The sequence below is a fragment of the Aspergillus ruber genome, assembly GCF_000600275.1.
Source record: "Aspergillus ruber CBS 135680 unplaced genomic scaffold scaffold00006, whole genome shotgun sequence".
NCBI classification, from domain to species: domain Eukaryota; kingdom Fungi; phylum Ascomycota; class Eurotiomycetes; order Eurotiales; family Aspergillaceae; genus Aspergillus; species Aspergillus ruber.
Window position 1 is genome coordinate 934,708 of NW_024467302.1, and position 22,363 is coordinate 957,070.

The following is a 22,363-nucleotide window of genomic DNA, read 5'->3' on the forward strand; positions in this document are numbered from 1 at the left end:
TAAAAAGAAAAGGCAACCCCGTGCTCCTCACCCTCCCCGGACACTTACGTAAGAAAATCTACAAATACATTTTCAACTCAAGTGATTGATGGGTAATCTTGGTAAGTTAAATATACGCTCCGCAGTACTTAAAACGAAGAAACAGCGAGCTTTGACGACATAGTAAGTCACAGATCAGCACTAACCATATACAATGTCCACATCAATCGGTCTTTAAAATTACCACTCACTAGATCTATCTAATGCAATAGACTCTTATGCTGATACATTTCTGCGGAAACCTCGAGACTTGCCCTTTCCGTTTTCGGTCCGACTTCACGCCGCTTTTTGCTCCCTGAGCAGCCCCGAGCGTATCTGGAGCATGGTGGTGCGTATCCAGAGCGACCAGGGAGCGGCACCGGAGCGATCCTAAAGTGGTCCCGGAGAGATTCAGGATCGTACTCTGATTGCTCAGGCTAGGATCAGTTTTCGAAATCAGATTATCTCCCAGACTCTCATGCTGTGTTTCTCGGCCCGTACCGGGAACCGCACTAACCCGTATTGGGTTAGTTAAAAGACAACCCCTGCTTACTCACTATCAGAACTTGACACCACTTATCTATAATATTGCTGCTGTTGCTCAAAAAGCCATTTCTCTTGTTACCATACGTCCAAATCTACCTTGTTCAAATTCTCCTTTTGCGCACTAATTATGTAGCCCTAATGCATAGTCCGCGAACTCCTTTGTTTTAAACCCATATAATTGCTCCTGCACGTAATGCAGCAGCATGTCCCTATTCTTTTGCTGTTCTCAGTAACAGTACTCACTTAAATTTTTTCTACTTAAAGTGTCAAGTATTTCCAATTTATGTAGTTCATAAATACTTGTGTGTGTGTGTGTGTGTGTGTGACTAATCAATAATTTGCATAACCAACTAGTTTGAATTGGTATAACCTCAGGCAGAACCACACCGCCTTAAGATAGCATCCAAAATTTTATCACCGCCATCATCGCATTCGCAAAAGCTATCCAAATCCTATTATAATAAACCAAAAGAAATACCTCAAAATGGTCCGTCAATTCAAGCACCACGAGCGGAAGTACGTCTCCCCCATTCCCAACCCCATCATCTTCTAAGAGAATAAACTAACAAAGTCCAACAGACTCCTTCGCAAGGTCGACTTCCACAACTACAAATCCGAAAGCGACCACCGCGAACACACCGTCCGCGCCCGCTACCACCTCCAAGATCCTTCCGACTACCGCAAATATAACGCGCTCGCCGGATCCCTGCGGCAACTCGCGCACAAGCTCTCCGCGCTAGACCCCGAGGCCGACCCTGTCAGAAAACAGATTGAAAGCGATGTGTTGGAGAAGTTGTGGCGGATGGGGGTGTTGAAACAGAATCGGGAGCAGGGAGCTGGACTCTCCAGGGTTGAGAGGGAGGTTACTGTTTCGGCATTTTGTAGGAGGAGGTTGGCGATTTTGATGGTTAGGAGTGGGATGGTGGAGAATGTTAAGGCTGTATGTTTTTCCCTGTCCCTGTCTCTATCTTTGCCTCATGGGTATTTGGCTGAATGGGGCTCGTTCCTTTTTTTTTTTTTTTTTTGACCCGCTCCCCTTCCCCTTAATATGGAATGGTACTTTTGTGCAGTGCTAACGGGTCTACTGATTAGGCGATTACGTTCATCGAACAAGGTCATGTGCGTGTCGGGACTGAGGTGGTCACTGATCCTGCGTTCCTGGTGACCCGGAATATGGAGGATTTCGTGACATGGGTTGATTCCAGCAAGATCAAGCGTAACATCATGCGCTACCGCGACAATCTGGACGACTTCGATTTGATGTAAATATACCCTGGCATCTACTATGGCGTTGATTGGAAGTTTTTATAAAAGGATTTGTATTGTATAGTTGGATAAGCGTGATTAATAACGATTATTAATAACGTGTGTATCTGGGTATCATAATATCATCTGATTAGGTGATTAGAGCGAAACAGTAGAGCAGGTCGTATACTCCTGCAATCAATGCGTGGTGCAGTGGCGGTGGTCGTGGTATCATGAACGCAAGCATTCTGTCAAAAATGGGGTGCCAATAGAATCAAAAGTCAAAAGAAACGGATGGAGTTAAACAGCCGTGTGTCTCCTCCCCCCAAGTCTAAACCCTCCCCGACGAGATCTAGCCAGCTCCGGCTCGTCAGGGAGATCCATTCGAAACCGCCTCACGCTCCCCTCATAGTTGGCTTTCCCGTTCTTATCCGGCTCGAAGAACGGCATCCTATCATTTCTAGACTGGCACCATCGCGGCGCGACTTTACGCCATAGTCCTCGGACACCATGACTGGCGCGGTCGATCTTTGCGTACTCCCGTCGTCGGGTGGAGGGGGAGGTCCAGTCGATGGCCGTATTGACTGTATTTGACGGTTCCTTGCATGGAGGCTCTGCGGGAATCGGGTATATCGTACTGGGCCGGCCATGGTCTAGAGATCGATCGGAGATAGAAGACTGCGCATATAACCCCGGCGACAACGGTGGCGAGCCTATATCCGACGACGCAGCGGAGGATATATGCTGAACGGACATTTTTGTCGAAACCGGCGGGGGAGACAGGACTTCCTGGCCTGGGACCTGGAATAAACGGCATGATTCCCGATGTAGTGCTAGAAGGCTCTCTCGCTTCTGACCCGGCGGACGGCGACTCGCGCTACGTACCGACGGAGTCAGGGATGCTGAAGTAGGCACCCGACGGGGCGAAGAATGTCGCGAACTGCGACGGCTGGTAAGGTTTGAGTGAGCCGTACTCCGGGAAGTTGGTCGATAGTGGTGGGACGAGGCATGGCTATAGGAGGACGGAGGCGAGGAAGTCGCTGTGCGCGATCTTTTCGGGGTGTGACGAGTAGTAGGCGAGCCGAGATCCATAGTCGAGGCTGTCGAGGACGAAGGCTTCCTCGAAGCAGTTGTTATGACACCATCCGGGTTGATTTTAGTGGTTTCTGGAGTCGAAAGGGATTTTGTATGAATAGAAAAGGAGTTGGCCATAAAGGAGAAATAAGGCAACGAGTGACAGGGTGAATTGGACGAAAACGACGAAACGCAAGGGTGCAACACAGACAAGATGATGTCAGGTGTGTACGGAGTACGCCAGGTACAAGTCACATGCAAACGGGTGCCTATAGAGAGAGACAAAAGACGCTCAACGTCTGTAAAGAATATTATATGCAGAAATGCTCAAGAAATGCAGAAAGTGAAGAAATGCAGGACATGCGGTTTATAAGGCTTTTCACCGACGGAATAGACTATTCTTTAGTGTTTTTAGCGTCTTTAGCTTCACTTCGGTCAGACCAATTTCTTGTTGTTAGTTCTATTTTTTGTTCTTTTTGTTCTTTCAGTTCTGTTGTTTGCTGCCTGGAATGTTTATTGTTAATTTTCATCCATTCATTCACCTTTCATCGCATCTGTCCCATCCATATACCATAATTAACTGTCCCTACTCATCCTTCTGTAAGTATCTGTACGTGCCCCTCGCTAAGAACCCGTGGCGGCAGTGACAGGCACCAATCACCGGGCCGGAATTCCGCATTCGTCAGGCGCTTTCCGGTTTCAAGTGGCGCGCGCTTCCACTTGCGATTCCCCGGCCAATCACCGCTGCCAAACTCCTACCTTGCCGATCTGGTTCGGTACTTCCGCTGCACGGACTGTGTCTAGGCAGTCTTATTGGTAGATTCCCCTGACCGCCACTCTGGCGACAGCGGTGACTGGTCCCATGCTTGACCCGCTGCTTTGGGTTAGCGTTGTTTTATGATCTTATCTTGATCAGTGCATCGACTCTGTGCTTGGATTATTGATTCCGGAATGTCACTAGAAACCGTGGAATATTCTGAATTGAACATGAGTGCACGGAGTACCTGTATGGGGGATGTCAGAAAGACGATTGTCACCCAGTTCCTGGGCTACTACTGCCTCCGCCAACCACGGTCCACACCAAGTAGCCTTTTTCTGCGCTGCTAATGTGCTTTCGTTGGGATTTCTCGGAGGGCCCACTGCAAGGAGACGCACGAATTTCCGTCCTTGTAGAAAACTAGCACTTAATAAGTTGCTCATAGATATTAAGTATTATGTCGAATAACTTTTACGCAGGCTGTTCACTCTGACAAGCGCACCACGGTAGCCCTATTTCACCTATCCTGTATACGAACCAATCGAATTTCGTCCACAACTCATCTGCCTCCTCGAGCCAGAAAATCATCCAGGCACTTCGTTCAATTGCCTCGCGACCCATTTGATGACAAACCACTATCGTCTCTTGCTACAGCCTACTCCCCCAAAATAAATCCCAGCCATCCCTCCTTTTCTCTCCTTCAGCCGTTCCCATCGTGCTATAGTTGACACTATATAGTAGTATTGGTTGTTTTACTAGTCTCTCACGCTATGTCCACCCACCCAGTCACAGACATAAACTCCCACCTCACCTTCATCACTCTCATCGTCCACGATGCCATTGAGAATCTCTCCTCCCAACGCACCCACCCCTCCTCCACCTCTCCATCTCTCTTCTCTTTCATCCGCGCTACCAACATTTTCATCACCCAGCCCATTGACTACGCTACCACTACCAGCAACTCCACGAGCCTCTAGAAGCCACAGGCCTGCTGATACAGCGGAAGAAACAGACGGTACAACCTATCTATACTATCTCTGAGTCAACTCTCTCAGAAGAACAACCACTCAAAGAACCAGTGATCGATGGACACCTGCTCAAATTCCGCTGCGCGAGCTGTATATGGGAAGGCAGATATCGCCAGTGCCGGAGTGTGAATCGGCAGAGCCACATCGACGAGCGCAACCTGAACGACAAGTTCTATCACTATAATCCGGCGGAAGATGAGCGTCTGCATTACCGATATTTCGAGAGAGTGTGCATGACCGTTAGGGGCGAGAACAGCGATGGGCGCAGCAGGTAGCTCTGGCGTTGGCGTTGGAGCAGCGCCGTCGACAAGACGAGTTGCTCTATGTTGACTGCGTATTGTGTATATACAGGCGTTGCCGGTTATGTGTTCGTACGACGCCGAGGGTTACATCGACGTCGCAGGGTGAACAGGGCGAGTGGCAGGGTATGAGTCGGAAGGGGAAGAAGGCGAGGGGGCGTGTTTGAGTCTTGCCTGGTTGGAGTTGGGGTTGGGATACATTAGGAAATATGCATTATACTGTCTATAGCAAAGCATCACTCATCATCACTTCAATATTTGATTAATCGTAAATGGTAATCCAGTTACCTAACTATGTCCATAACAATAACCACATGCATAGTATACTCCCAGAGTAAGCCCTACAACGAATAGACAAACTCACTATTCTCCCAATCAGTCAAATCCAACCACCTGCATCTAGTTAGCAACCGTCACTCTCCAAATGGCAGACAAGGGCAACGTACTCCTGATTCTCCAACCGCACATAATCCTCCCTTGCTCTGATCCCTGCCTTCTTGTTGTTCTCCTTCTTATACCACCACCAGATGAAGCCCAGAATCAGGAGACACACGCCCCAGCAAACAATAATTGTAATTTCGGCGGGGACGTAGCGCGGTGCATCTTTGGGGCGGAAGACTTGTGGTCCTTTATCATTATCAGCATTCATCCTGTTACTAGGGTAAGATAAAGGGAAGTTACCAATGATATTCCCCGCACAATACCCAATCAAATAAAGCGCCGCCACAGTTGTCTTCTTCGTATATCCAGCCATATTACTCGACACCAACGACAACAGCGCCACAAACGGCGTTGGACTCGCCTGCGTCATGTAGTACCCAATCAACCGACCTACGTCGTTGTCTAACGGCAGCGCAACAATAAGCACCATGCCTATGATTGCGCATATTAGGCCGCCTGTGCTGCATAGGATGCGTTGTTGGGTGATGTGGCTTGTGTAGCCGCTGGCGAGGAGGGCGATGACTTCGACGACGCCGCCAGGGACGCCGTAGAGGAGAGATTGTTCTTCGCTGTAGCCAAAGCTTGTGATCTGTGCTCGTTAGTGAAGCCTGGTTTTGATTGAAAGGGGAGGGGAAAGGGCGTACCAATTGGTTGAAGAAGTTGGTGATACCTCCGTTCGGGATATCCGCAATAAGCGCAACGAAGAAGAACGCCCATGTCATGGGGTCTATCAACGCTTCTTTCACCTGATAGAACTTGAAATGTTTATTTCCAATACCCTGTTGGTTAACCCTCACTCGCGCAACAGCCAGCATCCGATCTTCCTTCTTCAACCACCTTGCGTTCAACTGGCTATCCGGCACAATCCAGAGGAATATCAGCCCCAGAGCGAGGGTCAACAAGCCGGTAAACAGGAAAACAATTTTCCAAGACGCAATAGCGGAGCCATGACGCTCTGTGCCGATGGCGATACCATAAGCGACGAACCCACCCAGGACCTGGCCCCAGCCATTAAAGCTAAACCAGATGTTGACGCGACTAGCTTGTTCTTGCTTGGTGTACCATTGCGAGGTAAGGAGTGCAAAGCCGGGAGTAACAGCTGCTTCGAAGACACCGAGGCTGGTTGGTTAGTATGCTTTCAGGTGAACAATTGTGTTTGGACGTACAAGAAGCGGATTGCGATGGCACCAGGGTAGTTCTTCACGGCTGCGAAGCAGCAGAGAATCGCGCCCCAGATTAGGATGCAGGCTGCTGAGTATTTACCCAGGGGTAGACGCTGAAGGAGGAGGTTTGTTGGGTATTCCCATGCGAGGTAGCCTGCAGTGGTCAGATCTAATTCGGATTGAAGGGGTCGATGGTGCATACCGAAATAGAACAAACTCCCCAGCCATTGATATTGATCTCCCACTAGACTCAGGTCTTCTTTGATGCCCATGACACTTGCGTAGGATAATGTTGTTTCTATAGCAATGACCGATTAGCATCACCTGCGGAGATGTAGTACAGTAAATGAGGGAGGCATACTGTCCAGATAATTCATCCCATAGACAAAGCACATAATTGGCATCAAATGCCAGTCGATAATCTTTAATAGCCGCTTGTTCGTTCCAGCGTCAAGCTCAATAGTCTCCCCCTGCAGCTCCTCAAAGGCGTTCAACGCCTCGTCCGCATCATGGGTGCGAGCCGGTTGTTTCTCCATAGAGACATCTTTTTCGATGTCCACGGTAGCTGGTGGTTTCTTGTCTGTCATGATTATGATAATTAGAAAGACATAAATGGAATTAAAGAAAGAGAAAATAAAGAAGGGTAAGATATAACTAGACCCCTCAGCTAGCTAATGGCGACCCTATGTACATATGGCATAATCTGCACGGAGTACATTGCATGTCACCCCCTTCCGCATTGGCCGCTCTTATCGTTGATATCCGGGGTACAGCATCATTCAAACATCTGGACTAGGAAATACCGAGCGACGATGCACTGGTGAGAAAAGAGGAGGTCAGCGAATGACAGTCCACGATACGAGGAATGGCTGTTATCAGCCGACGGACTGCGGGGAAAACCAAACAAAGCGAGATAGGAAGGATTATGTGGTTATCTCGGAGTACGCTGAATGGATGGATTCAGCCTATCGGTATGATATTGGATTGGATAGTGTACAAACAAGGCGCTGATTGTTGATATGACATGCTTCCGCTGAGCTGCTGTCAATATACTAGTCATTCTCCGGTATCTTAATCTGATAAGACGTGCCATGGACAAATGTAATAGCCCGTTCAATACTTTAGCACTAATTTCCAGCGACACGAGCCGTATACGCCTCCCATCCGGCCTGTTGATACTGCTTCGCCGCCTCCACCGGGTCCGGTGCTGCATAAATCCCTCGACCAGCAATGATAAAATCAGCCCCCCTTCCAATCGCCGACTCGGGTGTCTGATATTGCTGCCCAAGTTTATCCCCCTTGGACGCAAGATTCACTCCCGTCGTAAAAACAACAAAATCCTCCTCCTCCGAAGCAACACTACCCTCCGTCGGCACCTCCCCAAGCGACCGCGTCGACACAAATCCCAACACGAAACCCTTGAATTTCCGCGCGTGGTCCACAGATGCCTTAGTATATTCACCCGTAGCCAGCGATCCCTTTGAGGTCATCTCAGCCAGAATCAACAAGCCACGCTCGCGGCCGTAGGGGAAATCCGCGGCGGAGGCGGTCTGCGAGAGTGCATCTACAATACCCTCGCCGGGGAGGATGCTACAGTTGATGATGTGCGCCCATTCGGAGATGCGGAGGGTGCCGCCGTGGTATTGCTTCTGAACGGTGTTGCCGATGTCGATGAACTTGCGGTCTTCGAAAATGAGGAAGTTGTGCTTTTCTGCAAGGGTCTTGAGCCCGGTAATCGTTTCCTCGCTAAAATCGGAGAGAATGTCGATGTGTGTTTTTATCACGGCGATGTGAGGGCCCAGGCCTGTGAATCAATAACAGGTCAGTTTGGGTTTGCCTTGCATCGCGTGGCATTAAGCTCAAAATTGTGACTTGTAGAGCAAATTACATACGATCGGCTAATTCCAGGAGCTCCTTGGTGGTTGTCACGTCCGCGGAGACAGTCACATTGGTCTTTTTTGCTTCTGCGATTTGGAATAACCGCTTTGCGAGCGCATTGGGGTGGTTGCTGGCGCGAGCGCTGTAGGTCAATTGCGACTTGGACGACATTGCTGTTTTGTATTCCAATTTGAACAATTCAGTCACCACGAGTCACTCTGTTATAACGATCCTCTGCAGTCTCGACAATTGAAGAACATCCAGTGTGAAATAATTGTGGAACTGAATGTGACAATATCTAAAATCCTTATCAGTCCCCGCGTGCACCGCCACATATACCGCCCTCCGAAAAGCCACATGTGGCGCAGCTATACAAGTAAGAGTACAAACACTTGTCATTCAACAAAAAATCATAATGAGTATGTGGTATTACTCAGGGTAGATCTAGTAAGAAATCAAATCCTTCCCAACCCCAAACACACTCAATCCCCACAAAGCCCCCTGCGCCAACCAAAAGAAACTACCCATCAACCGTCCCTTACCCTGTGGCTTGCCCGAGTAGACATATCCATAAAGGAACACAGACCGGCACACGAGCCATGCGGCGCCAATGCTAGTAGCCAGTCCGGGGTACTTGAGACCCGCGACAAGCGTGAAGAGCATGGTCTGCGGAGCGTTCTCGAGGAAGTTGCCGTGGGCGCGCTGGGCGCAGTTAAATTGTTCGGCTTTGGGCTGTGCACAGCTTAGCATAGCACTTGGTTAGGTAGAGAGTGCAGGGATAGCTTACGTTGGACTTGCATTGCTCAATGGTCGCGTAGCTGTGGGGATAGGGCACGTTGGCTTCTTTGCGACTGCTGGTCACGATGAGACCATGGACGAAGCCTAGGAAGGGGATCGCGCCTAGGGCAACGGCGATGACGGAGCTGGGAACAATTGTTAGAATTGGTTCTTTGTTGGTTTCGTACGTAGTAGATGTTGATATTAAGATTGGCGCGGAGACTCACCCGTAGCTATCCGGAACACTGATGACAACCATGATGTGGCGTGTAGAGTCAGTATATCTCTATTGGGGATATAATTCAAGAAAGCAAACTGTCTGTCTTTGAAAGGAATAGTTCTATTTAAGGTCAACACTTGACATCAGCGGCTGAACTCCAACCCGTATCCGAACACCCGGATCAACATCGCCCCGATCCGGTGACACATCTAGAAGTGAATTCTACGGATAGAAATGGAATTGCATGGAAGGAGTGTTCGTATAGACTCAATAGGGCCGGCTATTTCCAGTAAGCATAAATTTGCCAGGAACGTTGTTTGTTGTTTTGATTGGTGGGCGTCTCGGTTGATGCCCCTCTTTCGGCTACTATATATAGATGGCACATTAAACATCAATATGGCTATATACCTATACATGCCTGGGCTGTCTGCACCTCGTCCAAAAAGTACACCACGATGGAGATGGTTAAAAAGCGCAATCAGCGCAACCCCCTTGAAGCTGCCGCGGATTCTTACATCAGCAATCAACCAAGAATCTCTATGGGTCGAAGAGAACTAGTTCGACTTCCCATTCAAAACTAAAAAGTTGACATACAGACAACTTGCAAACAGTGTCGCAGCCTCAAACCCATCAAAATACAAACTGACGTCCTTCATCCCCATTCCCCAGGCAATGAAGATGGCCAGCGGGATAACCAACAATGCTGTCTACATACATTTCCCAACCATCGCTGCAATGCATCTATTTATAGCCCGAGCATTAGTTGGATGTTCGACAATAGGCAGGCTGCCGACAGGTGGGGTCTACAGGGCTACAACTTGATTGTTTTCTCGGGAGAAGAATTGATGTTATCGGTGGGGCGGCATTGTTTTCGTCTTCATCAGCCATCGAACAATTGATTGAATTTGAGGACATACCTGAAAATAATACTCATCAAATTACTAATGAGCGGCTGGCATCGTCGTTGGATCTTCATGATGGAAAATTTGAGAAACACAGAAGGCCCAACGATGACAACGAAGCCTATGAAAAAGATCACTGGAACGCTCTCATGAGTGTGGTTAACTGCGGAGTCAGCTCGGACGAATATCAGGAATAGATTTGCCCATGAGCAAGAAAAGGCTTTGATAAACTCTTGAGAGGATGGTATTGCGCTCCTCCAGTGTGTCATTTGGGTTGTCGAAGACGCGGCTTTGGCATATTAGCGATGATTAGCAAGCACAAACAATCATTCTCGGGCGTGAGATTCAAATCTCCATGAAACCCTGGGTCTCTATACATGTCAAAATATGGGATTCATGATATTCAGGTCTGTGTATACACAACCTTGCGCAACTCTTAAGGATTTCCGCTAGATAGACCAGCTGGCAGCCGCTTGCTAACCGGAATCAACCCTCCTATGGTTGAATTCACTAGCATGAATGAAGCTATTAACTGTTCGCATCTCAAGGTCTACAACAAGGTTATACCAAGACCACCAAAATCTCAATATATACATTTAAAAAGTCGCCACAATGCCACAAACCTAGCCCCTGCTTACACTGCCATACTTCGCCTGCCATGCGAAGAAATATAGTAGGGCGCCCAGCGGTTGACCAACAACGCAGAAGCTCACCCAGAAAATACAGTTGCCAACCACTTTACCTAGGGGGTCATGCATTTTCTCCAATGGTGTGGTGATGGCGATTAAGGGGAGCTGAAACATCATTCCGAAGAATGCGACTCCTGATATCATCGTGAGTGAAAGCGCATTTACTAGAAATAGAGGGAGACATACCAATAATGTTGTGAGTGGGAATTCCGACAAGCATCTCATGGAGCACGGCGGAAATGAAAAATACCATTGTGCTCGCCGCAAAAGCACTCCACCCTCGTCCTACTAACGGCGAGTACACATGTCTCTTCATGAAGAGATACACTGGTCGGTTCCAAGACCGCCAGTAGGTTCCCAGACTGGAGCTATTCCACCAGTCCGTGTAGAACTCGCGGTCACCAAACCGCATTACTTCAGCTAATGCGTTCAACAAGGATTGGAAGAGAGCAAAGAAACCTGCTAACCAGATGACCAGAGAAATGGTGGACAGTTTCATGACTCTCTCCAAAATGGATGCAATATCCATGATGGCGATCTTATCAATTGAGTTCCGTAATGTCGGCGTGGCATACTGAGCTGAGAGAAGCCACATGAACACGGCTAGGCAGAAGAACTCCCCCAGACGTTTTGCCACAAAAGACCACCGGATGTGCGACGACCGGGGATAAACTGGCTGGTAAACCAGTGTAGGAGCTAACCAAAAGTATGTAAGGTTTCCAAGCGTAATGTTTCTAGGATACGGGCATGAAGAATAGATGTCGGGCAGGGCAGACTCTGAAGACGGATTGAGCATCGCCTGCCGAAAGTCTCGGTTGGTAAAGGCATAAGAGCAGTTCTTCAACCACACGATAATGGCGTGAACCTCACAGGCTGTTCCAATGCCCGGATGATGAATGTAAAAGTATACCACAAAGCTCGTCACAGCTAGACATAGTGTCGCGTTGAGCGTATGGAAGAATGCGGCAAATTGCCAGGTCCTTTGATACACCTGCTGCCCACGCTCGTTCTCTTCGGCAGATGCATCTTTCTTTCTCTGACCTACAGTGTTCTTGGCTTGTCTGGCGATAACAAGCTCAATCACATACGCAATGAACAGGTGGCAGGGAACAAGAGCAAATAGGATAGAGCCAAGGACAACGTCCTGCTTCCGGTAATCATGGCATTTGATGCAAATGAGCACACCATACTGAATACTTATCAGCCTTGTCCTCATCACATGTGCAGCTAACACGCAACTTACCTTCATGAAATTCTCAATGATCAAGCGAAAGTTCATCGCAACTATACCAAGTCAGCTCCTGAAGGGAACAACCACTCTGGAAGCCATCCTTACCCAAAACAATTACCATCAGATTGCGGAAACCGAGGAAGCTAGTGGTGGCACCCGAGTCTCTGCTAAGGCTCGAGTGCCGTAGCTTCGAATGGTAGGCCTCCACATGTCGATACTTGCTCCTCCGTGTTGTTCTCTTTGTTATCCCTGGATCTGCTTTGTCGGCAGGTGACGGAACGTTGTGCCGTGGTGCGTTCGAAGACCTAGACTGCAGCGAGAACTCGCCATTGCTGGTCGCAGTAGTCGTAACACTGGTTGTCGAATGTCTCCTGGGATTATCCATCTTCTTTGAAATTTCCACAAGGATGGTTGTGTCCAGAACGTTGTGGAAAGGAACGCCAAAAGCACAATATTTCCCCTCAGTTCCACGGCGGACAACGCTCGGACAGGATCACAATCCTAGACAGGCTTCGTTGCAATCGTTCATGACACGACTTTAGGATATAGCAAAGAGGGCGTGTACCTCAGCGGCATGACGAGTCCGATTGATTAACGAGGGGGAATGATGGGATGATGGCTCGTGGTAATACTGGAGCTGCAGCAGCCAATATATTAATAGGACGGGCCAACCATGGAGGTCTCGGATCGTGAAATTGACCAGGGGTTAGCGAGAATAAGTAACAACAGGAACTTTGTAGTTTTCGGGGCAACTAAATGCTAGAAATAATCCGTAGTATGATGGCAAGGTTTAATGACAGATGAAGCTCCAAGGCGGACGTCAGTTTCCTGTGACCGCCCAGCAGTTAAGTTGTAGCCGCATCTCCAACACTTCCTCCGCGACAACCACCGCAGGACTAGACCAGGTTAAGTCCTTAGGCTGGAATAAAACTGAAATTGTCATATTAATTTGCTTCTTTTGCCTGATTATACTACGGGCCTTCTTTTTCTGCCATGATTGCGATCTTGTCGCGTTCCTCGTGAGCTTTTCCCCGTGCAACAATCTTTCGATAAGCTTCTTACAGCGCCTGTCATGGCTTTTTACGACGATCACGGGGGCGAATCCCAGCATTTCGGGAGACCAGGGAAATTCGATGGCGGAGTCGCGGGACCACGAAGACCAAGTATGTTCTGTTTCTGATACAATTACCAAGCGCGGTTACTGACGGGCTCAAGGACTTGTGACCGATTACGGTTCGTCGCTGGTACAATGGATGCGCACCCGAAAGCCCCGGTACAAGGGAGGGCATGGAATGGAGGTTGAGAGACCAAGTGCAAGCTATGTTGTTGATGTGAGTTTTCATCTTACGCGTGAGAATTGGGGATTGTTGGCTGACATGGTTGCTTCCCTAGATGCTCCCTCCCATGGCACGAGTCCATTCACCTGCAGATACAATCCCCGTACGGCACTTACATCAGTCGATCGGAAAGTCGAAGAAACCAATCACGGTTGTGAGATGGACGCCGGAAGGCAGACGATTATTGACGGGTGGACATACTGGTGAATTCATGTTGTGGAACGGAACCGCATTCAACTTCGAAACGGTTATGGACGTACGTGCGGCCTTCATTGCTGGAGAATATCTTGGTTACTGATCTCCAAACAGGCACATTATGACCAAATTCAAGCAGGAGTTACGTCACTATCGTGGTCTCACAGTCAGGACTGGCTGATTTCTGGTGGGCAAAGGGGCGATATCAAATACTGGCGGCTAAATTTTAACAACGTCGAGACAATGGATGATGCGCATCATGACGCGGTTCGCGATCTGTCGTGGTCTCCTAGCGATTCGAAGTTCGCATCGGCCTCCGACGATACGACATTGAAAATTTGGGACTTCACGGCCATGGCCTGCGACACTACATTAACGGGTCACAACTGGGATGTTAAGTCGTGCGATTGGCATCCGACAAAGGGACTGTTGGTTTCGGGGTCCAAGGATCACCAGGTCAAGTTCTGGGATCCTCGGACCGCGCGGTGCCTGACTACGCTTCACAGCCATAAGAACACAGTGACGGCCACTCGATTTTCGCGCGTAAACAGCAATCTTCTCGCTACCTCATCGCGCGACCAGACCGCAAGGATCTTTGACCTCCGCATGATGCGGGACATTTGCATTCTCCGGGGCCACGAGAAGCCTATTTCGTCCTTGACATGGCATCCCGTTCACAGCTCACTCGTCTCGACAGGAAGCGAGGATGGATCGTTATACCACTATCTGCTAGACGAGCCCAATTTACCCTCGGGACAGGTTCCTACGATCTCCCCGTACGACAGTCCTGATCCGGCCAACACGCCGGCGCAGGTAATTCACCCGGCTCATCGTATTCAACACGCACATGGTGCGACAATCTGGTCACTCGACTGGCATCCGCTTGGTCACATTCTTGCTTCTGGATCCAAAGATAACTTTACACGATTTTGGTCTCGAGCACGGCCAGGAGAAACGGGTTACATGAAGGATAGGTTCCATATTGGAGAAGAGGCTGCTGAAGCCCAAGGAACTTGGAACCGCGGTTTCGGGAAGCGACAGATGCGTGAAGAGGAAGAACAAGAGATGCAGGACGAGGCGGATAGCCTTGTGGACCAAAGACAGCCACCAGGTGCTCTTCCAGGAATACAATCGAGCGGTACCGCTCAATCCGACGTAGCTGCCCAAGGAATACTACCCGGCATCGGTGCACCTCAGCCTCCGCCACAACCTAACACGGCATCTATGCCTCAAATGGATCCTGGCCGTCTGGCTGCTCTCATGTCAAACCAACCGCCACCCCAACAGAATTCAGGGCTTCCTGGGTTTTCCATGCCTCCTGCTATGCCCGGTATGAACGTCGATCTTGCGGAGCTGCAGAAACAGCTCATGTCCCAGGGTGTTTCCTTGCCTCCAAACCTTCCCACGCAAGGCTTTCCTGCGATGCCTGGATTAAATGCGGGAGGTCTTCCTGGTCTAGGTGGTGGTGCTAATGGTGGATTTGGAAGATAATTGGAAGAATTTGGCGTTCGATGGGTAATTGGTTTCGTTCTTGATACTGGTGTATCTTCTGGGGGTAGCATTTAACCATGTGTATTATAAATCTGGTGTTGAAAAGGATCGTGACATCCTTCTTGCATGTACCTCAATGTGATACCTTGATGGCGTTTCGGCGTGTTGAATCCGTTCGTCTTGTTCCGGTTGCGAAGCTAAGGTATAAGTTTATCTCTCTATCCACTTCGGGGAACTAGAAATGAACGATTCAATCCTTTCATTCTATGTCACAGTCCACCCTGCATCGGAAAGCTAGACAGTATCAAAACCATCACATTGACGCCACCCCATATCATAGGAAGCCATGTTGACATTCGGAAATTTCCAGATTCATAGACTGCTCCGAGACTGGTTCAATTAGCCTCTCGATCCTCGTGAAATCCTGCCAGGGAGTGAGAACTCACACTAAGCCAACGATACTCCCGGCCATAAGCGCCTGCAACCCCCCAATCACCGCGTATATGACTGGAATAATCAACCCCGTCTTCCAACTGCGACATTGCATAGCCACAGCCCAAGCTGCGACGGAGAGGTGGGTAGCCGCATAGAAAATGAACGTCCAATAAAGTGTGAATCGCCATATATCCTGTGTGTAGTAGAGATAGTAGGCATAGGTATTGTGAGTCGGGAACGGGTCATAAAGCGACGGGAACGAGGGGATTTCGTAATTGATCGGGACGCGGTTGTTGGTCATTCTCCTCAGGCCAGGATCGCCTTGGTCAATGTGGACGGCTGGCAGCAGAAGAACGTTTCAACATACTTTTTGGCGCAATTAATGGGGATGAAACGTTATTGACAAAGCAAGAAGCTGGAGCCGCGATAAGATCAAACCTCTTGTTTGTGCCGTTTGCATCTCACCGCCAGCCTCGGCAGGTGATCCGGGGTTCATCTCCGCGGTTATGGCGACGATGATGTTGACAGACATTCAACCACGACAATACTAATCCCGGCTCCTCAAGGTCATCCCATGCTCTTCTGAATATGGCCATAGAGCGGTCGTTGGCGACTCATGTGAGGTCGCTTCAGACTTCGTCTAGTCCCCAGGATGCTTTCACGTGAGATAACATGCTCCGACCGACATCTCCGAGATTCAGCTCAGCTAGCTAATACGAGAATACCAGACTGCTCCCAAGGGCCACTGGCTTCTTGTCTGTGTTGGGGAATCCGTTAAATGTCAGCCTTCTCGCATCGCAACTACTGACCGTCCCTGCGATATGGGACCATCCCGTGAATCTGCACGATTGTCGCAAGATCCTCAGCGTGTTCAACACGGCCACCATCGGTGTTATACAAAACGAAGAACACGGAGATAATCGGACTCAGTACGGAGGTCCAAGAAAGCTGAGCCGTGAAGCATGGATTAAGGCGGTGGTCAGCGGCGCGGACGAGAAGTCACCCCGATGGAGACACGTACTGTTACTGGGAGGAGTGTTGCTGGGAGGCGAGGGACAGAATCGCCAGGGCTTGCCGTGGCATTTGCGGACGAAATTGGAATCTGCCCTAGTGACAGCTGCGCAGCTTGCTTTGGAGGAGCGGGGTTCGCACAATGGCATTGAGGGCGCCTGCGTTCTAATGGTTTTGAACTACACTTTCGAACTGCTATCTGACATTGAAAGGGCCAAGCTGGACTACGACCGCTTGCTACCCATGATGTTACAGATCGCCTATAATTCGCGAGAAGGACTCGAAAGCGGGTATTTTATTGGGGCTGTTGACAACGATGTTGTGCAGGTCCCTGGCCAGAAATTCCAGTGGTCTCCGCATTCTGACACCTTTGCCCACGTCTCTGCGATCACGAACAAGCCACTTATTTCTGCACTGGGCCCGCTGTCTCGTCTCATTGCGCATGCAATTGAGAATGTTCGCGATCCGAGACTCGTCTCGCAATCTGTGGATATCATTGCGGATTTTTCTCGCACACTGATGGTACAGTGGCGGCAGAACAAGTTGTCCGAAATTGACCAAATTGAGGAGTCCTTGTTCTTAGATGCGGAGACATTGAGTACTACTGTTCCCATGCTGTGGAAGATTCTCCGTAACTGTCTATATTCGGTTGTGATTGTCCTTCGTGGCGCTTTTGGGAGGGTACTCAATGATCACTTCCTTTCAAATGATAAAAGTAGGCACCTATTTCAATATTCCAGATTTGTTCTTCTAACTGTTTATGCCAGGCGCTCCATACTTGTCAATGCAAGCACTTCATATACTTCGGAGTCTGTATTTCATCTCGTCCCGAATCGGCCAGAACTCGTCATCTCAGCACATGTTTGTCTCGTTGGCGGCCGTCGACATCCTCGCGCAGTATCCTGAATTGGTTGAGAATTTCCTCAGGAGTATTAAGCCAAATGAGCTTGGTCAGATCCCAGCACATCCACTTGAGCGGTGCCTCGACCTATTCTTCCTCAACACTGCTGAGCTATTTACGATCGTTTTGTCACCAAAGACAAGTGAGGAGCTGCTCATATCAGCTGCGGTTCCATACCTTGCTGCCGCTGCGAACAAGCACCTACTTCAGATATTCGAGGCCGCGCATAGTGTGGCTCTTGCTGTGTTCGCCATACCCAAGAATGCGTCCATATCTGCCAAACACCTGCCGTTCTACATCGATAATCTATTTGCTGTATGTATCCGAGAATGTGTGTTTCATTTGCATGACACTGACACTCACAGGTCTTCCCTCGCAATCTCTCTGCGCGTCAATTCCGCCTCGCCTTCAAGACGGTCATCCAAGTCACCGCTCCACCATCACTCATCGCCAACGACCAACCGCTTATGCCATCCTTCTTACTCGAGGTCCTATATGACCGCGCACTCAAAGCGTCTGACGAAATTCTCCCACAGCCTTCACAAGGCCTAGATGCGGACCCGAGCCAGACCCCATCACCACCCGTTTCCGAACAAGCTGCTCTAACCCTCGCCCTAATCGACTCCCTCTGCTTCCTGCGCGTACAGGATCTCGAAGAATGGCTCCCTCTTACCGCGCGCCTGCTAAATGTTATCCGTCCCGCCAACCTGCGGGATATCTGCATCGATCGGTTCTGGGATGCACTCAGTAGCGGCGAGATGGATGTTGATCGTGCGCATTACTGCGTTACGTGGTGGAGCACGAGAGGTGGACGTGAACTTGTGATTTTTGGCGGTGAGCCTGAGCAGCCGGAGGCAGAAGGGGCTTATATGAGTGGTGCGATTGGAGGAATTGCGCGGGAGAATAAGCTGTGATGCACTTTTGGGATATTTTAATTCGAGCGTATGGCGTTGGCTTATGTGTTATATATTACTGTATAGATATCTATAGTGTGGATCAGGTATACTTGAATTGCCCGTTTGGTCAAAACGCCTTATTGTCGATCTTAGGTTACAGCAGCATTGCCTCTGATATAGGAAAGTTGATTTGGACACTTCCCAGCGATTTGATTTCTTTCTATTCCTTCTATTCCTTCCTATGCCGATATTGCAGCACTGAAATGGAATCACTGCAAAGCCCAACCCACACTCGACTATGCTCTTAACATAATAACACAAGGTTTCACACAGCTCCCGGAAAAAGCCGAGTTACCGGGAATTAAGGGTCTGCGTATGGGGATGATTGGGGGGTGGGTGGGTAAGCGTAGTCTGATTGATGCGAGGGAGATGAAGGATGGGACGAATGTGGTCCTTGGAGAGGCTGAAATTGCTAGTGACTTTGATGGTATTCTAATGAATGAGAAATTCACAGCAGACAAGGCTGGAGTTCAATGTTGCGCTGGCCACACAAGGCAGATGCCATTCTGTGGGAATTAGTCATTGACATATCATGGATTCGGCTTTGCCTTTGATTGATAATGCTCTTGTGCCGTATCACCCGGAACAAGTTCCGGCTTGGGGGGAGCCTGAGGAGACTGAGGAGATTGGGTGTTCTGTTTTGCTTCGTGGGTGCGTGAGGACTTTGTTTGGGCGTATTCCTGTCGAGATGAGTGAGAGGAAGCGTGCTGGATGGGTTGAGGGGTTTGGGTTTTTTTTTTTTTTTTAATCGTGATCCTTGTGGTGTGTTGGGTGGTGTTTTCGTTTTGAAAGTTTATGCTGCGGTAGATTCTTGGTCCTTGTTCTTTGGGTGTAGGATGGTTATTTAAGGAGGCGATTGAAAACATCAAGAGTGATGATCCCGTCAATAAGGATAGTAGCAGGCTTTTCGAACTCGTTGACTGGGTATTCTGAGCTATCTCTCTGGATAAAAGCTAACGGAAAGAGTAAATAATTAAGCTATTAGTATGAGTCTATATCAGCCTGTCCTCAAGAATCTCTTATGTACATCAATCACTAAATACCCGGGATCCCAACCCAAGTAGTCTTCTTGTAATCCACATAATCGTCTCCGAAAAAACAGATTAAGAACTTCTCCTCTCCTATTAGCAGTCAGCATCAATCCAACAGCCATCGAAAGGCAAGCAGGGACAACTTACTCTTAATCCGACTAGAGAAGAACCTCCATAACACAAGCGCATAGCCCACAAAACAGACCACATTCCCCAGCACCAATTGTGTCCCCAACCCCCACCAGAAAAACCCAAAGTAGCTCGGGTGTCGCGAAATTGAATACACCCCGCTCCGTACCAGCACATGCCCCTCTTGATGTTCGACCTGCACGGTGTGGTTGAAGTTACTTCCCGCCTGGGCCATTGCCAGAGTGCGTACGACCTGGCCCAACACCATTAAGAACAACCCCAAAACCAAATTTATCTTAAGACCGGAGGCGTCTTCGATGTTGAGAAAGTAATAGCGGCTCTCGGGGAAAAAGTAATATCCGATAAGACATTCTAGCATCGCGGATCCGTGTGCGATGTTGTATGCCCAGCCGTTGCTGGAGAGAAGGAACGCGGAAACAGATGCATAGCGCGTGTTATGCGCTGCGGTAACGTAGAACTCAAGGAAGTGAAAGAGCGACAGCGAGGCGAGGAAAAAGGGGACGCGCCATAGGGGCGTTGGCTGGAGAAAGGCGAAGAAGAACGTGACACAGGTTGAAAGTCCTAGTGTGATGCCGATGAGAAAGGCTCGGAGGGAGATTCCGGAGAGGGATTTCTCGCCATTGGGGTAGTTGGACGGGTCAAGGGGTGGTGAGGGTTTCGCTTTTCGTGCTGTTGTTGCTGATGGTGTTGGTGATGCGGAGGATCGTGAGCTTGAGCTCGAGGTTGCTGGGTGAGGGGGACGCCAGGTTGGGAACTCGGGGCCCTGGTGAACCTGGGAGCTGGAAGAAGCATTTATTGTCATGTTTTCATTTATTGGGGTTGTTTTTGGGTTGCTGAGAAAAGTCGCGGAGAGTCAACGTTGCGGAGATTTGATGACCGGCGGAGGTGAAGATAGGATGCGACTGAATCTCCGAAAAAGCAACTAGCCGCGAATAGAATGATTTAGGCCGTGAGATATTTTTACTCTCTTATACTGACATCATATCAATGGGAGGTATGTTTATTGATTGTAATTGAGAACAATAATAAGGATCGTCGAAGAACAATGGCCGGGAAGAGGAACAATATGTCTACATTACAGTATTGACTCTAGAACACATCATATCTCAAGTAGCCGATCAGGATAATGATCACCAAAATTCTCCTCATCCTCAGAGCATTGTCGAGCTTTGAGCCTCACAAGCTCATCCATTCCATGTTTTTACTCTTGGTTCAGAAACTCGATACGGTATTCAAGAGATGAGAATGTCCCGCGGGTCGATGAATATCCAATAGATCTCATCGAGCATGGAGCTGTATCTTGCTGCCAGGCATACCCAAAATAACCCAGTCTCCATGGAGTCTTTCATGCATGGGGAGGGGCGCTGTTGTTCAGAGAGGGCATTTTTCTTCTATCAGCTTGTCCTCGCAGTCACCTAGGAAAGCATGCAATCTGGAAACATAACGAATCAGAAACTGGTTGGGATCGCCGCTCAATCCTCTAAGCTTTTCAGCAGGAGCCAACAAGGACCTACGCATGTAAACTCGGCCGAGATAGTATAAATGAACTCCCGGTCAATCACTCCCGACATGCTGAAGGTCTGGAGATTCATTATGATGTTCGAAGGACAAAAATTGTCACATTATAGTCGAAAGGATCCTTGAGGATGCTCAGGGCGTGGTTTCTTCGTGATATCAAGAAGAAATAAGCAACGAAAAATATACTTTCTCCAACAGTCCTCCTCACTGTGGACAGCGTATCTTTTCTGCAGCTGAAGATGGAGAAGATGTTGCATAGCAAGCAATTCAAAGTAGTCTATTGCTGATGATAATTCCAGCATGACATAGGCCATTTCGCGATAAGCCCACTTCAGGCTTCAATCACTCATTTGCGTGTTCAGGACCGGCCTTCCTTCTTTAGAACGACCTTCGATGAGTTCTGATAAAGTCTGTCCTTCAAGAAACAGCATAACAATGCAGGGGCCTGCCCAGCAAATACCAGAATCGAGCACTTCAGGAACAGATATCGGAGCGTTTTGGCGTATGTACTTCATTGTTACGACTTCATTCCGGGTTTTGCCTGTACGAAGAATGGCCCTTCCGAGAGTAGCAAAACGAACAATGATGTGCAGTCCATCTTCGTATTTGATCCGGTAACATGTAGCGGAAGCGCCGCTTTTCCATAGCCATGCCGTCAATGTTTTGCCTAGTCAATGCTTTGTAGCAAGTCGCATAGACAGAGTTTCAGGGGACTTGCTCCGAAAGAACTTTAACTGGACAGTAGATTTCTGTTCCTGTTTTGCTTCAACATAATGGTCAACTCCATATTATCTGGTGGCTGTATAAAGGGAATTAGAGCAATGCTGTGTGCATCCTTTTATGTCATGTTTGGGAATCGCTCCAGTCACAAATGACTCTGTGGCTGATATTGTTAAATACAGGGATTTGCAGTAGACGCTACTGTCGACATAATGGGTGATCTACTATGTAGGTATGATGATGCAGTTAAACGAGGGTGTCGGAATATAGAGGTTCCTTACCGAACAATACCAACTGATGCCTGATTGATGCCTTGCTGATATCATATGGCGAAAAGCAGCGTATTTACT

The 22,363-nt window shown here is 48.8% G+C and overlaps 11 protein-coding genes across 11 annotated transcripts; 3 read left to right on the top strand and 8 right to left on the bottom strand.

The window, feature by feature from the left end:
* The first annotated feature begins 991 nt into the window (after positions 1 to 991).
* On the top strand, positions 992 to 1,934 carry EURHEDRAFT_410450 (snoRNA-binding rRNA-processing protein IMP3). The gene is made up of 3 exons (XM_040781357.1): positions 992 to 1,080; positions 1,144 to 1,504; positions 1,657 to 1,934. Exons 1-3 carry the CDS (start codon positions 1,049 to 1,051, stop codon positions 1,828 to 1,830), a joined length of 567 nt encoding a protein of 188 aa, XP_040641072.1. The 5' UTR covers positions 992 to 1,048; the 3' UTR covers positions 1,831 to 1,934.
* On the bottom strand, positions 1,889 to 3,412 carry EURHEDRAFT_410451 (uncharacterized protein). Its single transcript, XM_040781358.1, has one exon. It carries the CDS (start codon positions 3,019 to 3,021, stop codon positions 2,110 to 2,112), a length of 912 nt encoding a protein of 303 aa, XP_040641073.1. The 5' UTR covers positions 3,022 to 3,412; the 3' UTR covers positions 1,889 to 2,109.
* Positions 3,413 to 4,624: 1,212 nt separating this feature from the next.
* On the bottom strand, positions 4,625 to 5,168 carry EURHEDRAFT_384912 (uncharacterized protein; the record flags this gene model as incomplete). Its single annotated transcript, XM_040779634.1, has 2 exons — positions 4,625 to 4,998; positions 5,059 to 5,168. The coding sequence occupies 2 exons, from the start codon at positions 5,166 to 5,168 to the stop codon at positions 4,692 to 4,694; spliced, it is 417 nt and encodes a 138-aa protein (XP_040641074.1). The 3' UTR covers positions 4,625 to 4,691.
* Positions 5,169 to 5,208: 40 nt separating this feature from the next.
* EURHEDRAFT_474921 (allantoate permease family MFS transporter) lies at positions 5,209 to 7,189 on the bottom strand. The gene is made up of 7 exons (XM_040785393.1): positions 6,933 to 7,189; positions 6,774 to 6,869; positions 6,575 to 6,725; positions 6,053 to 6,527; positions 5,649 to 5,997; positions 5,414 to 5,594; positions 5,209 to 5,360 (listed from the first exon to the last, which is right to left on the bottom strand). Exons 1-7 carry the CDS (start codon positions 7,156 to 7,158, stop codon positions 5,309 to 5,311), a joined length of 1,530 nt encoding a protein of 509 aa, XP_040641075.1. The 5' UTR covers positions 7,159 to 7,189; the 3' UTR covers positions 5,209 to 5,308.
* A 509-nt stretch (positions 7,190 to 7,698) lies between these two features.
* pyrG (orotidine-5'-phosphate decarboxylase pyrG) lies at positions 7,699 to 8,620 on the bottom strand (the record flags this gene model as incomplete). The annotated part of the gene is made up of 2 exons (XM_040783965.1): positions 7,699 to 8,375; positions 8,464 to 8,620. 2 exons carry the CDS (start codon positions 8,618 to 8,620, stop codon positions 7,699 to 7,701), a joined length of 834 nt encoding a protein of 277 aa, XP_040641076.1.
* Positions 8,621 to 8,893: 273 nt separating this feature from the next.
* On the bottom strand, positions 8,894 to 9,485 carry EURHEDRAFT_375965 (MAPEG family protein; the record flags this gene model as incomplete). Its single annotated transcript, XM_040778798.1, has 3 exons — positions 8,894 to 9,181; positions 9,237 to 9,372; positions 9,454 to 9,485. 3 exons carry the CDS (start codon positions 9,483 to 9,485, stop codon positions 8,894 to 8,896), a joined length of 456 nt encoding a protein of 151 aa, XP_040641077.1.
* A 1,197-nt stretch (positions 9,486 to 10,682) lies between these two features.
* Positions 10,683 to 13,074, bottom strand: EURHEDRAFT_410454 (putative diacylglycerol O-acyltransferase (DgaT)). Its single transcript, XM_040781359.1, has 4 exons — positions 12,374 to 13,074; positions 12,281 to 12,321; positions 11,224 to 12,226; positions 10,683 to 11,171 (listed from the first exon to the last, which is right to left on the bottom strand). The coding sequence occupies exons 1-4, from the start codon at positions 12,651 to 12,653 to the stop codon at positions 10,972 to 10,974; spliced, it is 1,524 nt and encodes a 507-aa protein (XP_040641078.1). The 5' UTR covers positions 12,654 to 13,074; the 3' UTR covers positions 10,683 to 10,971.
* A 266-nt stretch (positions 13,075 to 13,340) lies between these two features.
* Positions 13,341 to 15,291, top strand: EURHEDRAFT_451757 (polyadenylation factor subunit 2; the record flags this gene model as incomplete). Its single annotated transcript, XM_040783974.1, has 4 exons — positions 13,341 to 13,431; positions 13,484 to 13,599; positions 13,661 to 13,861; positions 13,915 to 15,291. 4 exons carry the CDS (start codon positions 13,341 to 13,343, stop codon positions 15,289 to 15,291), a joined length of 1,785 nt encoding a protein of 594 aa, XP_040641079.1.
* Positions 15,292 to 15,560: 269 nt separating this feature from the next.
* On the bottom strand, positions 15,561 to 16,027 carry EURHEDRAFT_451515 (uncharacterized protein; the record flags this gene model as incomplete). Its single annotated transcript, XM_040783958.1, has 2 exons — positions 15,561 to 15,681; positions 15,738 to 16,027. 2 exons carry the CDS (start codon positions 16,025 to 16,027, stop codon positions 15,561 to 15,563), a joined length of 411 nt encoding a protein of 136 aa, XP_040641080.1.
* Positions 16,028 to 16,314: 287 nt separating this feature from the next.
* On the top strand, positions 16,315 to 18,552 carry pex8 (putative peroxisomal membrane protein Pex17; the record flags this gene model as incomplete). Its single annotated transcript, XM_040783955.1, has 4 exons — positions 16,315 to 16,388; positions 16,455 to 17,452; positions 17,505 to 17,953; positions 18,004 to 18,552. 4 exons carry the CDS (start codon positions 16,315 to 16,317, stop codon positions 18,550 to 18,552), a joined length of 2,070 nt encoding a protein of 689 aa, XP_040641081.1.
* Positions 18,553 to 19,364: 812 nt separating this feature from the next.
* EURHEDRAFT_474936 (protein-S-isoprenylcysteine carboxyl O-methyltransferase) lies at positions 19,365 to 20,771 on the bottom strand. Its single transcript, XM_040785394.1, has 2 exons — positions 19,773 to 20,771; positions 19,365 to 19,715 (listed from the first exon to the last, which is right to left on the bottom strand). The coding sequence occupies exons 1-2, from the start codon at positions 20,575 to 20,577 to the stop codon at positions 19,630 to 19,632; spliced, it is 891 nt and encodes a 296-aa protein (XP_040641082.1). The 5' UTR covers positions 20,578 to 20,771; the 3' UTR covers positions 19,365 to 19,629.
* Between the last annotated feature and the right edge of the window lie 1,592 nt (positions 20,772 to 22,363).

Excerpts from the sequence above, each read along its gene's own strand:
- EURHEDRAFT_474936 (XM_040785394.1), bottom strand. The coding sequence starts at position 20,577 with ATGACAATAAATGCTTCTTCCAGCTCCCAGGTTCACCAGGGCCCCGAG. Across the intron at positions 19,716-19,772 it reads CTTCTCTAGTCGGATTAAGA|GAGAGGAGAAGTTCTTAATC; the intron begins GTAAGTTGTCCC and ends GACTGCTAATAG.
- EURHEDRAFT_410454 (XM_040781359.1), bottom strand. The coding sequence starts at position 12,653 with ATGGATAATCCCAGGAGACATTCGACAACCAGTGTTACGACTACTGCG. Across the intron at positions 12,227-12,280 it reads TCATTGAGAATTTCATGAAG|TATGGTGTGCTCATTTGCAT; the intron begins GTAAGTTGCGTG and ends ATAAGTATTCAG. Across the intron at positions 11,172-11,223 it reads TCCCACTCACAACATTATTG|GAGTCGCATTCTTCGGAATG; the intron begins GTATGTCTCCCT and ends CGATGATATCAG.
- EURHEDRAFT_410451 (XM_040781358.1), bottom strand. The coding sequence starts at position 3,021 with ATGGCCAACTCCTTTTCTATTCATACAAAATCCCTTTCGACTCCAGAA.
- EURHEDRAFT_474921 (XM_040785393.1), bottom strand. The coding sequence starts at position 7,158 with ATGACAGACAAGAAACCACCAGCTACCGTGGACATCGAAAAAGATGTC. Across the intron at positions 6,528-6,574 it reads GCCATCGCAATCCGCTTCTT|CCTCGGTGTCTTCGAAGCAG; the intron begins GTACGTCCAAAC and ends CTAACCAACCAG. Across the intron at positions 5,361-5,413 it reads GTGCGGTTGGAGAATCAGGA|GTGGTTGGATTTGACTGATT; the intron begins GTACGTTGCCCT and ends AACTAGATGCAG.
- EURHEDRAFT_410450 (XM_040781357.1), top strand. The coding sequence starts at position 1,049 with ATGGTCCGTCAATTCAAGCACCACGAGCGGAA. Across the intron at positions 1,081-1,143 it reads TTCAAGCACCACGAGCGGAA|ACTCCTTCGCAAGGTCGACT; the intron begins GTACGTCTCCCC and ends AAAGTCCAACAG. Across the intron at positions 1,505-1,656 it reads TGGTGGAGAATGTTAAGGCT|GCGATTACGTTCATCGAACA; the intron begins GTATGTTTTTCC and ends TCTACTGATTAG.